The sequence below is a fragment of the Dipteris shenzhenensis genome, chromosome 21 (assembly GCF_047967505.1).
Source record: "Dipteris shenzhenensis isolate YYH24624 ecotype China chromosome 21, Dip_SZ_1.0, whole genome shotgun sequence".
NCBI lineage: Eukaryota > Viridiplantae > Streptophyta > Polypodiopsida > Gleicheniales > Dipteridaceae > Dipteris > Dipteris shenzhenensis.
In genome coordinates, this window is record NC_141616.1 from 20508200 (window position 1) to 20523220 (window position 15021).

A 15021-nucleotide genomic window follows, 5' to 3' on the forward strand; every position below is an offset into this window, starting at 1 on the left:
ACAAAAAGGAGGTGCAAAAGATAAGAACATAATGAGAGAAAAGCATTGAAAGAAGACAAAAGAGGAAAAAGGAATGATAGAATGAGAACCTCAATAGAAGGGGATTTACTTTCTTATGGAGTTACAAAAACCATAAATACATAAGGAATATAAGGAACCTTATATAAATACACCTTCACTACATGCACATGCTAAATGGATCTTTTATATTTTGAACACCTCGAGTTATGGTCTTCAATGGAGAACTTAGAGCCCTTTTTAATTTATCCTTCAGATTTGGATGTCTGCCATTGTCCTTTTGCTATTAAAAAGATTATTCTTCTCTGTCCGTTATGCCTAATCAATTAAGTACATCTAATAAAAAATAAAAGTTTAAAACCTTTAAAATTTGAAGCTTTATTTTGTATATGTGATTCTTGATTCTCTATTTGAAGCTTTAATCTCTATGCGTAATTCTTGATTTAAAAAATACCATTTTTGCAAATTAGTAAAATAGTTTAGCTCTCGAAAATATGTAATACTCTGTAAAGTAAACATAAATTTCCAATTTTTGGGAATATGTAGCAAGAGAAAACACAATTGCAAAAAGAAGTCTATGCATAAACACAGATCATGTGAGGCTCATTAGATATTGATCTAGTCAAATCCTTGTTATGTGATAAAGACAATCACAAAACCTCATCCCACCATTAATAGCACTATATGGGCCTAGAAGTTGCCTCCTTACAATATTAGGGACTCGTGGGCCCTCTAAAACATCATGTTGGAACCTTGTAGCTTTGGGGATAAGCAATATACATTTTGATAAGATGCTTCTTTGAGAGTATAAATGTGTTTATACCCACAAGTAAATGTGTATATTAGATACAACATGATGAAGGAAATTCCTTAGAATGCTTCTGTTTGATGTGAAAAGAAGTGTTTGATTGTACTTTCCACTCTAAAAGTAGAAGCTTCATGGTCAACATTAGTACATTTTGCCTGTCAAATTTTCATGGACTTCTTAGAATTATTTTTTAGAAAGTGAATGTAGGAAGAGGGGACGAGCCCTGATTCTCACCTTCTAATAAGGAGTGTAATGAATTTGGAATAGGGGGGCAGCTTACTTGTAAACTTCCTTCGAGGATTTGGACTACCTTGCTCATTGAAGGCCGTAGTTCTTCATCGTCTTGGATGCACCAAATTGCACAATAGATGACTCTTTGAAGCTGCTCCAAATCGAGATTACCTGGATAGTCATTTGGAAAGTCAAACACCATATCTAGTGTGTACCAAAAGATGGAAGTATACTACAATTGTAAAATTCTAGATTTGATATAGAATGGCTCCCACACTTTGGAAAGAAAACAATGGCATATCCCCGTCTAAATGCACTCTCTCTCTCTCTCTCTCTCTCTCTATATATATATATATATATATATGTGTGTGTGTGTGTGTGCGTGCGCGCGCGCACCACCCATGCACATGCTTGCGAACACACATTTTTGTTGAGTGACACTATAGATATCTATGTCCATATGTAGAAAGGGCATACCTTGGAGGCGAGGGTCTGCGAGGCAAGTAAGGTCATTGTCCGATTCGTTGACAACTTGCGCGGCCCACACAGGAAAGAATCTCTTTTCAAGTGTGTCGCTGCCGATATCAATGTTACGATGACCACTAATGAGCTCGAGGAGTGTCATGCCGTAACTGTAGACATCGGCCTTCGTAGTGATGGCAAGGCCGGCGATCCACTCTGGTGCAAGGTAACCGCGTGTGCCACGAAGCGTGGTGAGCACACGGCTGAACTCGCGCCCCACGATCTTGGCGAGGCCAAAGTCGGCCACCTTGGGGGTGAAGTGCGCATCGAGGAGGATGTTCTCGGGCTTGATGTCGCAGTGGATGATGCACTCGCGGCACGACTCGTGGAGGTAGGTGATGGCGCGGGCGATGCCAAGGGCGATGGAGTGGCGAGCGGGCCAGTTGAGGAGGGTGGGGGGGAGGGGAGAGTCGACGGCGGTGGCAGAAGAAGTAGAGAGGGAGAGGGCGGAGTCGAGGGAGCCGTGGGGGGCGAGCTCGTAGACGAGCATGCGGTGGGGGCCTTCGGAGCAAAAGCCGAGAAGGCGAACAAGGTTGATGTGCTGGATGGTGCCGATGGTCTTAACCTCGGTGCGGAACTCTTTCTCGCCTTGGTTGAGGCGGTCGAGGCGTTTGACGGCGAGGGGGACGCCATCCACGTCACCACTGAAGACAGAGCCAAAGCTGCCACGACCGAGGGTGTCACGGAAGTTCTTAGTGGCAGTTTGAAGCTCAGAATAACTGAAAGTTCGGAGACCTTCAACAGGAGCTGCATGGCTATGGCGATTCTTCTTCTTCTTCCAATAAAGAAAGGCTATGGCGATAAGACCCAGTAAAGCCACTCCCCCTCCAACAAGTGCTCCCTCCAGCACCCCCTTGCTCCCCCCTCCTCCCCCTCCCCCTCCCTCCTCCAATATATCCACAGCTGCCACCCTCACGTAAAACGTCCCTTCCCCCGTCGTCGTCACCTTCCCGTTGAACAATTCCTCCACAATCAGTGAACAGTTCCCACTCCCTTCCGCGTAGTTGAATGCCTTGCACGAACAGTTCCTCAAACACCTCTCCCTGCACCCTGCCTCCCCCGTCGTGCTGATCAGCGTCTGCGCCACGCTTATCCGGTCGAATGTCGTCCCGTTCAGCGCCACAAAGCCGTCGTTGCTCATCACCCCTCCGCCGCCCGCGCTGCTGCTGCAGTTCAGCGGCGAGCTACGCTCGCAGCCGTGGATGGAAACCTGTGGATTCGTCGCTGCCCACTCCGCTGCATTCGTAGGCTGGAAACCCACCGAAAAGCACTTGCAATTCGGCTGAACCGCGCTGTTGCACACAGCGTTCTTCCCGCACTCGCCGAAAACCTGACACGAGTCCTTGGGCTGGAACCAATACTCGTTCCATGTGCCTGCGGTGGGATCGTAGCTCTGCTGCTGGATCAAGCCATTCGGTGCCATGACGAATCTTGAAATGTTGAAGAACACCCCGACGTTTGGATAGATTTCCCAAGTGAAACCAGAACTATTGAGCGTGAAATTGTATATCCAGTTCGCTGTCATCTCTGGGACCAAGGAAAATTTCTGTCCATCCCACGTACCACTCGTCCAGTACTGAATCGAACTTGAATAAGTCCCGTTTCTCCATACTGAAACAAACTCTTCGTGGGATGCTCCCATCTCTAGACTGTACGGCCCCACAGAAGGATCGGAAGGGGTGGTCCATGATTGCAGCCGCTTCCCTGGACCTAGAGTCATGGTGGGCAGCCAAGTATCTCCCGGATGGTCGAAACTCTGCCAGACCACTGTGGAATTCGCCGTTTGCAAAACGAAATTGCCGGTGTCCATCAAGACTGCCGCGGACACATTCAGGCCACTGCCGCCCATTGTCCATACCGTTTTGTTCGCGTCGGCCACACTGAATTCACCAGCGGAAGATAGAGAGAACGATGCACTCTGACTCACGGCCTGCCCCCTGTTGGCGACCCAGACCTCCGTGATAGGTGTGACGGGTGCTGCATACCAAATACCGAAGTACAGGGAAGAGGAGTTTGAGGGAATTCGCAAAAACCCTAGCTCGAAAAGGCCATTCGCAGATTTAAGGGTTTGACTGGTAGAGAAAGAGGAACCCAAGGCGATGGAGCCAGCAGGAACGGAATCAACGTTCGAAATATTGATCAAAATTGTGAGGAAGAAGAAGAAGAAGAAGACGAAGCGATCAAACCTGGCCGAGAACGCCATAACTAAGGACGCTAAAAGACTCTCAAGGTGTGACAGGCCTCTGCGCGGATGCCATGGCTACGTTGATCAGGCAAGAAGACTCACAAGTGAATGTAGTGAAATGCTACAAGACTCTCAAGCAGACCACGAGCTTGATTAATTCAGAGCTTTCTCCGTGCAAGAGGAAGCAATGATCAGGATTCTGGACTGGACTCTAGAGGCCAGATCGTCCACACAGCTTTGAGATATGCCTGTGAATTCTCTGTCTTTCACACGTTTTGTGCCATATATGTCAAATTACTGCTTTGAAAGGTGGTGCCCAATGCTGACTTTGAACGACACGGGATTTTAAAATTTTAATCTCATCACTACATGCTTAGCTACCACACAGTGTATTCTTCAGTTTTGGTCAAAGACATTTCATCAAACGGTTGGGGATCAGATCGACTCTTGGACCGTCGATCTTTCTCCTGGTTGAAAAACGAATTCCCCGTGTTAAATTTAATATCAAATAAAGGAAAATTCTCTATTATGAAAATGAAAATACAAAGAGAAAGGCTCATGCACACCCTTTCAAAGTGGCAAAGCCTTTAAATTTAATATCATATTGTTGGAGGATTTTCAACCCTCAAATGCTTCATAAAGTCTTTTTTCCCATAAAACCATGAACCTCAAGAGCTCTAGCCCACGCATTAATTTGTGGGGTAAAAATGGGGAAAAAAACAGGTGGGGCCCACATGCCACCTTGGTATTAAATTTCTCGTTTCCCACAAAACTACCACAATGTCGGTTTATTTTCTCCCACATGTCCACCTCGCTTGGCCTTTCCAATGAGGGAAATAATCCTACCTCAGAATTTTGGTCATAGAATTTGACTCACAGCCTCTCAACTGCTCTCCAAATCCATGGAATTTCCTCCTTAAAATTCCCCTTAGCCCAATCATTACAACCTATACAACACTATTTTTTGTAAAGTTTTATCATGTTGTGAGCCTTGCATATCACCAACATACCATAGGGTATGTGGATTTCTTTGTCCCACTCTAAACCATTCTTTAAATTGGATTGGCATTCTTATATTTATTAAATATCATAGCCTTTTTTACTTCCAACTTTTGATTTGTTTGAAACTATTCATATGGTACTTTAAATAAGTTATTTCAGATTTTTGTAGACAAGAATAGGTGAGGAGTGATGGAGGTGGACTCGGGAGGGACTGAGCCTCCCTCCAACCATGGTTCATCCACCAAATCTAGCCAAACTCCAACCTCAGCAAACTTGACATCGACTGATGTGACTACTCACTTGCATGAAGATCTTCATGACAACTATAGTCCTATTAGCTTCATTCCCCTATCATTAGCTGATGCAAGCAAGTTTCACTTCCCAAGCTACTCTCGGAGCAGAGAGCTCTTTTCTCATATCAACTTCCCTCCTCTACCTGGACAAAAAGCTATCAACGATGGAGAAGAGCCATCTTTGAACATCATGGACTTGGAGGAGAACGCTTGCCAACAAGAAACTCAAATGCCCGAGAAGAAGGAAGAAACAAAGTGGCCAAAACATCATGGCCCATGTACTTGGGCATAGTGCAGGAGTGTAAAGGAGGCCTCTTTACCCCTCCTTTTGAACGATGTCATCCTAGCTCTACAATTGGAAGAAAGAAACTTTTCAGACTTTCACTTCGCCACCTTTGGAACCGGTACCTTCGAAGAGCAACCAAGAAATGACAAGCTAGAGCATGCAGAAAGGAAGAGAGGAGCTAAGAAGAATATTAAAGCCAAAACAAAGCAGACCCTTAGCTCCGCTGCCGACAATACTGGAAAAACCACCCCGATCTCCTGTGGTGCCTCCAAAAATAGAGTCCATCGTTCCTACCATGGTGGTTCATGTGCTCTCTCGGTGCTCTCCTCACCCTATATAATGATGTAGGGTTAGCGTGTGCGATATGTATGCAATATAAATATCCATGAACCACTCAAATATCATTGGTTTACCAATTATACACTAGCATGATGACCAATATCCTCTTTTGGTGGTGCCTCTCCATACATCTTCAAGTGGTGCATGACAATATAGTGTTGAGGACGAACCACTCGCTTGCAATGCATGCAAGGACAACACAATATCTCATGAAACCACTCCACACTCCTGGGAGGTGGCCCCCCATCAGATGAGCTACCAGTACTCATCCTCTCCACCTAAACACATCCAAAACCATACCCCCCAGTCAAGTCAAACACCCAAATCCCCAAAAAAACCCCCAAACCCCTTAAACCTGTCAAAATTCCCTAAACCCCTCAAATTCGCCAAGCCCCTTAAAACCGTCCAAATTCCCTAAACCTCCCAACCCTAAATCCCTTTAAACCCCCAACACCTCCCAACCCCCTAAGTTCCCTCAAACCCCCTTAACCTCCCACTAAACCCCTTAAACCCATCCAAATTCCCTAAAGCCCCCAAACCCTAAATCCCCTTAAACCCTAAATACTTGGGTTTAAATCCCCCTTAAATCCCTTCAAACACCGTCAAACCCCCCAAAATCTCCCGAGCCTCCCAAGCCCCCTCCAAAAACCCTAAACCCTAAATCCCAAGACCCCCAATCTCATGTCTCATTGGTACCCGTGTTGGTATGGGTGTCGATATATACCGATATCCATACCGACATTGGTACTGACATCTCTGCTATATATACCAACACCCATATGGACAGCATTGGGGGGACAAAATCCATGCTTTTCCTTTTGTGATGCCATTCACGTTTTTATTTCTTGCATTCTCCTTCCTCACTTTCATCTTGCAATCATCCACAACCCTTGCCCCCTCACCCCTCCCTCCTCTCTCTCCCTCCACCTCTCCATCCTCTCCTACGTTCTCCCTCTCCACCTATAAGACTTGCTGCAGCTCCCTCTCCACCTCAAGGTAAGAATTTCTCTCATCTACTTCTCTTTCAAGTTTTCTTAATTTCTTTTCCCTTCTTTCTCCCTCTTCTCTAGTTTCCCTTCCTCTACTTTCCCTTCCTTTCTCTAAAGTTTCTCTCCTCCTTTCCTTTTCTTTCTTTCAAAGAAAAAAACAATACATGAAAAAATCATGAAAAGAGGAGTATGAAAGGTCTACCTCTTGTTTTCGTGCTTTGTCGTTGTTTGTAGGCTTCTCTTTGTCTCCTCTCTCCATTCCTTTGGTATGTTGCTTTTCCAAACTCCTCCTTTCAAACTAGTTTTCTTAAAATGGTATGTTTCCTCTCTTTTATAAGGGAAAAAACATGAAACTTTGAGCGGGATCATCAGGTGTCATGTCTAAGACACATACTTTCTAGGTAAGAATGTGCCTTTGCATACATAGGCCTACAACTAGCACCCTAAGCGCTATTTGCAGTGATGGGCATAGGAACTCTCCTAACACCGAATCATAAAAAATGACAACAAAATCATGCAGATGACAAGTTAACTCCATTTTTGGAAAAAATCCCCAAAAATGTGCATTTTTTCAAAATTAGAGGATGAAATATATAGTTCATGTCAAACATTTTTAAAAATAACTTACTTTTATGAAAAAAGAATGCATAAAATATTACTTACATTTTACTCTAAAACCCAAAAATGTCTAGTATTATCGATTGAAAAAAGTGTTCTCTTCTTTAATTTGAAAAACACGACAAATTACAAAGAAGAAGAAACTCCTTCATTCGACTACGAGAGTCGTTAGCGCTTTTGCTTTAAAATACCAATTGTTTTTCGTGCAAGTGCCCATATATTTTTAACTCAAATCCATAAACAAGGATTTCTACATCCTATAAATCAAGCATGTCCACACATCGATGAATTCCATTTCCTCTTTCTTTAATGCATTATTTAAGCACCTCTAGATGATATGGACCTTTTAAGTTCTACACAGAGTGGGGGGACCTTTTGGGTCTCTACATAAAAGGGGACCTTTTGGGTCTCTACACAAAGTGGAGGGACTTTTTGTGGTTTGATAGAAACCTCAAAGACAAAGGCATCAAGGAAGGTGACCTGATTCTATTGTACAATACCAAAGTCCATAAGGGCAAGCTCAAATTTCTAGGTCAAGGACCTTATGGAGTCAAAAAAATGAATCCCATCCGAGCTGTGCTATTAGAAACACTGGATGGAGTCCAGTTCACAACAACATAAAATGGGAGCTGACTGAAGCGCTACTACATCAACATGCAAGCCATCCCCGACAATAATGAAGATTTGGGGGCCCAAGTCTTCCATAATTAGGACTAGATTGTATCACGAGCACTCACTAGCATATGAATGCCTTTTGCACATATAGGTAGTTTCAATCGATTTCAACCTAGGGCTCAGAGGTGATGATTGAGTCCTAGCTGCCCTATGATTCCCTTAGAAAATTAAGCATATAGGAGAAATGCCCACCTCACTAGTCATGCATAGCAACACACACACACGTTTCGAGCACAACGGATAAATTGCACAAATAAAAGCCCCAAGAGATACTTGTTTTCATCCACACACACAGCACCTCTCGTCACAAAAAGAGTAAAATTCATTAGCCACTCACAAAAGAAACATGCACTCTTGGTACATGGCACTATATTGGCACTGTGAAACTAGGACTTGATTCATGTGTGCGATGCTAGGGTGAAGACAATCCAATAAGATGGGAAAAAGGCCTACAATGCCATCGGCATAGCGACACCATGCCAAACGGCCCAAGCCTCAACCTCAACAGCCCTCCTCAAATCATCAACTTGAAGGACATGGTCCAAAATCACCAACCTAGAGGTCAGCACCAAAACAACCACAACTAGTGATTCTAGACAGTGATACTAATGAGCAAATAAATGCAACATGCCAAGAAGAAATGCCACAGAATCAAGGGATACTAGAGGTAAGAGAAATTGATCCAGAGCAATTGACTATGCAGGATGTAGGTGTAGAACACCTTGAGCACCAAACCAACAAAGAGCTAGCAACAGATGGAACAATACAGCTTGTATGGCCACGAGTCTCAACATTTGCCATGCCACCCAATGCTTACAACTTCTTGCAGTCAAAGGGACTAGGTAGTCTTTTTGAGAAGCTAAAATCCTTCTTACCCACACGTGCTATGACAGAATACATTTTTCAATTCATAACATCGTATAAAAGTAGAGAGTTGGAGAAAGATAAGTATGGCACAGTAACATATAAAGAAAAGCCCTTACAGATCTACCTCAGTAGATCCACTATGCAGGAGGCTTTCTCATTTCCAAAGGCATAAGAAGAATATCCAAAGAAACATTAATTGGATGCAAGATTCTCTAAAATTCAAGATTTATTCCCACCTGACACAAAGTCACAAAGCAGGGGAATACGCCATGACATGATTCTGGACCCCATATGCAAAGAGGCCAGCTAAATTTTTGGCTGACATTTTCAATCATATAGGAGTGAGAAAAAACCATATGTTAGTAAAAACTCTTACACTCCTTGGTAGAGCAAAACTACAAGACTGGGCTCAACACATATCCTTGCTGCTAACCAATTATGTATCGACTACCCATAATGGAAAAAGCTACATTGCCCATTTATTGGCCATAATAATTGGGTTATCAATAGAGCAAGAGGATGACTCTACACCCCTCTCAACACAAGATATAGAGGACTTTGAAGCATTGATATTATCGCCAGAATGGGAGATAGACCCTCCACCTACTCTCAATGCAGATAGCATGGAAGGGCAACAATCCAAACAAACTCTAGAGAATCACAATGTGGAACTCTACCAAAGAATACTGCAACTCAGTTCAGTCTTGCTCCCGCAACAGAAGGACTCGAGCGTGGAAATCCAAGAGGATACCATTCCACATAATGACTTTGCAAGAGAGCCAAATCGCATGCCTCTCCAGGAATCACAAGTCACCAATGTTGATGACTCCATGACTCTAGAGTCACAAACTCCCAAATGTCTCTAGTGGCACCATATAACAGACTGTTGTTCAAGAAATAGATCAAAATTCCACATGGGCACATGGGAGTCAACTATATGTCCAATATAAGCAAGGCCATAGCACATTCCAGATCATACAACATCATAGCCAACAGTTACAACAATGGTCTCAATTATTTGCTACCATGGCATCAGATGAGTAGGAAAGAGAAATGGAAAGACAAATGCTCCCATCACTCCAATCCAAGTTGCAAAGAGGTTGCAAAGTGCTGAGACTAAAATTATGAAGCTCAAGGAAAGCATGGCAAAACAAGTACAGCACAACCCCTTACACAAAATGCTCTAGCAGAAAGTAGAAAGGATGCCCTACAAGCCACGGTTTCTCTCCAAGATAAACACCTACAGCTATCTGATGCCTTGAACCAAAAGGAAAAGGTCGAGTTATCCCTCTCCCATATGCAAGCCAGTTGTGATGATAACACCTATTTCATTAATTTTGGACTTTTTGTGTTGTTTTTGGACGAAGCCCAAAAATCCTTCCCAAATGAAAACTTTACTTTGTGAAAATATCCTTCCCAAATCAAAATTTTACTTTCTAAAAATATTCTACCCAAATCAAAAGTTCACTTTGTGGCACTATCATATTCACATAAAAATATTGTTTTTTCAATCTATACTTTTGCACCAACATGCAAGAATTTGAAATAATCCTATATTAGAAATTCTAGCTGTATCTAAGTTATTTGTTAATTTAATTATTTTTAATATTTTTCCTTGACGTGATAAATTTATAAATCCATGAAAGGAGACTTAAATATTTCATGAAAATAACATTGTCACTCGCAATATGCACAAAATTTTTAAAACTTTTAATAAATGGAAAAAAGACATGATGCCATAAGACCCAAGTTTTGTATTGAACCAAAGAGGTATAATAGCAATTATAGCTATTATTATATGATTACATTGAGAGACGTTGCTCTCAGCTAGAGTCTTTATATCCAAAATGATCTAGATTGAATATATGTTTACAATTTAAATTGTTGCTCTTAAAGAGCCTCAATTCGTGCCATCTGCAAAATTTGACTCCCCATTGTCTTATTGCTCAATGTCACGATAGTCCCTTGCTAGGTGCCATCTGCATAATTTGACTCCCACTTGTCTTGCCAAGCCTTGCCCCTTGGGTGCATTGACTCCCCATTGTCTTATTGCTCAATGCGATAGTCCCTTGCCAGGTGCCATCTGCATTAACTCCCTATTGTCGTGCCAAGCCTTGACCCTTGGGTGACATCTAGTGCAAAATACAGGTGCCATCTGCATTAACTCCCACAAGTTATCTTGCCAAGCCTTGCCCCTTGGGTGCATTGACTCCCCATTGTCTTATTGCTCAATGTGATAGTCCCTTGCCTGGTGCCATCTGCATTAACTCCCTATTGTCTTGGCAAGCCTTGACCCTTGGGTGACATCCAGTGCATATTTTGACTCTCATTTGACATAGGAGGTGATGAATCTGATTATAATTGTCTTGGATTGGCTTCTTGCCTAGTACCCAAATAAAATCCTTCAATGGACTTCAATATAAAGCTTTAATCATGGACATTCTTCATTTGCGCTGTCTCCTTCTACTTCCTCCATGGCGAGCATCCTTAAAAATTCGTGTATATGGAAAATAGTTTGCTGTGGTATTTTTATTTTTCCTTCTACCTCATATCCCATGCGCTTCTTTGATTTCTTTGCCCTTGAATGCCAAGATACTATGATTGTCTCCGTCGAAACTTGAGAGACCGCTTCATCATTTGGGACCCACTCCTTCATTATACAATTAGTATACAATGTGTTGTTATCCATATTCTCCTTCTTGCCCTTTGGCTCATACCATACCGCTATAAATGTTGTAGCTCTCCCTTGGTCATCTCTTTGCACATCAACTACTTTTGCAACCCAAAACTTCACATTCTCATATTCATCATCCGATGGCCGAACCACAACAAAACAATCGACCTCTATATCTACTTGTGGCATAAACTCTCTCTTCTTCGGTCCACAATATGGATGTGGGAGTAATGATACAAATTCATTTTCAAAGACTGGAGCTGGGCGCAAATCATTATGAGCATTTGGCCAAAACATATTGCATTCTTCCTTGACATCCTTTGAGCCTCGCATTCTCTCAAGGTCCTTTATTAAATTTCGTGTCTTGTTAATTAGAGTGGTAGTGTGTTCTCTCCAAGTAGGCTTCGAATCAGGATATCTCCGGAGCATTTCCTCTTTGTATGTAATAAATGCTTTTAATCCTTCTATTTCATAGTTAGACCTCTCATTGAATTCTTGTATAGGAGCCCATGTTGGATACCTTTCCTTGCTGGGAATTGAAGTTAAGAGACTGTAAGGTTCTTCAGGTTCCCATTTTGTATCATGAGAATCCATGCTCGTTGCTCATCGAATCTTCAATGAGGTCGAATGTGGATTTTTGTATGTTGGGCATACACATGAGGATATCGATCAGGTTTTTAGCACAGTCTCAAGGAAGCTTAAATGCAAGGATGTGGAGACAATAGATGACTTGATAAGAAGGTGTGGTAGGCAAGTTGGTGGTCGCAAGGAAAGTACAGTATGTGAGAGGCTCAAAAGAATGTATGATTGGAAGAGCTTCATTCTACCTTTCATACAAACGGGTGGTGATGCATTGACAGGTCATACCAATCCACACTACTTTCATTTTTTTTAAAAGATGAAAAATGCAATGGCATATAGCGACGGAACAGAGCAAAACATTGCTATATAGTGACACTTCAGGACGCTTATTGTTTAAAGTAAAAAAGAAGCTCATAGATGCTATTTTATTACTGTTAATATATTTCCTTGCAACTTATGTTGTGATTTTAGAAGTGTGCAAATGGAAGGGATGAGTGGAAGCTCGTTAGATGATGTGCCAATGCCCGGGAGCACAAAGTGGCTTACGGACAGGTTGTATTGTCATTGCACTCATTGCAAGCGAGAAGTACGACATCAATGTTGTATTATCATGCGCCATTTGAAGATGTATGGGGAGGAGTCCGAACCAGTACCCACCATTGGTGTTGCACATGTTGATGGATTATCGGTGAGTCAAAGCTATTTAAGTTCATGGTTAATATTGGATACCATTATGATACAAAACCTTGAGACAAGATCTTATATTTATATGAAATCTTAAAACAAGATGAGGAGGCTAACGAGGGTACACATATACCTTCACACTTTGAGCAAGACTATAGTCTCTCGGATGATGACGAGGGTATGGTCGACATGATGGATTCTATTTTTAGGGGCACTACATCCCATGTACATGTGATGTCAGAGTCTGAGGTCAAAATGCGAGAGTTGCAATCAACACAGTTGTACGAGGGTGCTAGGATGTCTAAACTATGTGCTTGTCTCTCAATCTTGAATCTGCAAGTAAAGTATGGGTGGTTGGATACAAGTGTCTCGGCCTTAATGAGATTAGCTCTTGCATTAATTTGACTCATTATTTGGATATTGTTTGTTTTGAGAATCATCATGTATGGATTAGTGTACCGAATCATCATTATTCGAAGCCTATGTATGTTTGAATTGTGATAGGTTGCTCCAGAAGATGTTGCCTACACCAAATACCATGCGTGCATCAAGAGATGAAGCAAAGAAGATGTTAACAATGGTGGGTATGGATTATGATACCATCCATGCTTGCTGTAATGACTGTATTCTCTTTCGTCGTGAGCATGGAGATTTGGCTAGTTGTTCGAATTGTGGAGAACAATGATATAGAGATGACTTGCAGGGTGAGCAGATACCGGTAAAGGTCTTGAGACACTTTCCCATCATTGCAAGAATACAACACATGTTCCGATGCAAATCCATAGTGGAGTTGATGACATGGCATGCATCTCATCTGTCCACTGATGACACATTGAGGATTCCCATAGATTGTACAGCTTGGAAGCATATAGACAATTAGTGGCCATACTTTGCGAGGGAGCCACATAACTTACATGTTGGGCTCGCTATGGATGGCGTGAATCCTTTCGGGTTATGCTCGACATCTTAGTCGACATGGCCCATAGTCGTATTGAATTACAATATCCCACCATGGCTAACAATAAAAAAGGGACACCTCATGCTTGCACTACTTGTGCCAAGGAAGTACAAGGCAAAAAATATGGATGTGTACATGGCACCTTTGATAGAGGAGTTACAGACCAATGATATTTTGGTTAGGGGTATCTTGAGGTCGACCATGCATGACTACCTAGGATATGGAGAGTGCACAGGTACGTGCCAGTTGTGTCTCTACATGTATAATATAGGATTATGCTTTTATGACTCTCTTTCACATGCATGTCTTATACTAACACATTCATGCACGCATGCAGGACTTGTTATAAGTGGGTACCATGCTTGTATTGTTTGTGGACCAGGTTTGAAATCGCTTGCATGATACTCCAAACATATGAGGAAAAATGTTTATGAAGGTCATGCTTGATACCTTTCGCTGGACCATCTCGCACGTGGAGGTCAGCTTGATCCACCACCATCATATTTGAAGGCAAGTGACTGGATTCAAGCTTGGAGGGCGAATGGAGAGGAACCTCCTCCTAGTATGAAGAGGCTATCGATCTTTCACGAGCTTCCTTATTGGGGTCAATTACAAATCAATCATCTTGGATCCTATGCATATCTTCAAGAATGTGGGGGATACTATTTAGGCACACTTGGTTGGTTCCAAAGACTCGAGAGGAGTGCTATGCTTCAGGAAATTTTGTCCTCCCGAAAGCAATGTGGATCCTCTCTACGAGGGAGGAGGTAGCAATCAAGGTGGACATTTCCTCTTTTCAAACACCGACGGGGTACATGCATTGCTTGAAAGGAGCATTTTTAAAGGACAATAAGCTTAGTCGGCTCAAGTCCCATGATTGGCACAAGGCCTTATAGGTATTCTAAGCTATAGAATTAGTGTACCGATAATTGTGATGCGTTAGCATAATTATGATTATGTTATATTGTTGACATGACTTCTTTGTTGCTTTGATAGTTCATCCTCCCAATTACAATAAAAGGGTGCTTACAAGAAGATGTTAGAAATGCTATATTCAAGATCAGTGGTATTGTGAGGTATGCTTACTATCAAATCACATTGATTGCATTTTCTTCAATCTAAGATGAATAATCTATAGATTGATTATGAAAATATCTTACATGGGCATGTGAAATAGGTGGATATCTCAAAAAGAGATCTCCATATCGAGCATCGAGAAGGCTACAGTGAAATCCATCGAAGCCGTATTCTTGCTTGAGAAGCACTTTCCATCGAGCATTATGACAACTC

General features: G+C 42.3%; 1 protein-coding gene across 2 annotated transcripts; it reads right to left on the minus strand.

Moving 5' to 3' along the window:
* Positions 1-624: 624 nt before the first annotated feature.
* LOC147888612 (G-type lectin S-receptor-like serine/threonine-protein kinase At2g19130) lies at positions 625-4020 on the minus strand. 2 transcript variants are annotated; one of them, XM_087392453.1, is made up of 3 exons: positions 3766-4020; positions 1535-3556; positions 625-1228 (listed from the first exon to the last, which is right to left on the minus strand). In XM_087392453.1, the coding sequence occupies exons 2-3, from the start codon at positions 3426-3428 to the stop codon at positions 1017-1019; spliced, it is 2106 nt and encodes a 701-aa protein (XP_087248579.1). In that variant the 5' UTR covers positions 3429-3556; positions 3766-4020; the 3' UTR covers positions 625-1016. The 2 variants fall into 2 exon arrangements, with proteins under 2 accessions (XP_087248579.1, XP_087248578.1); XM_087392452.1 differs by having other exon boundaries at positions 1535-4020.
* Between the last annotated feature and the right edge of the window lie 11001 nt (positions 4021-15021).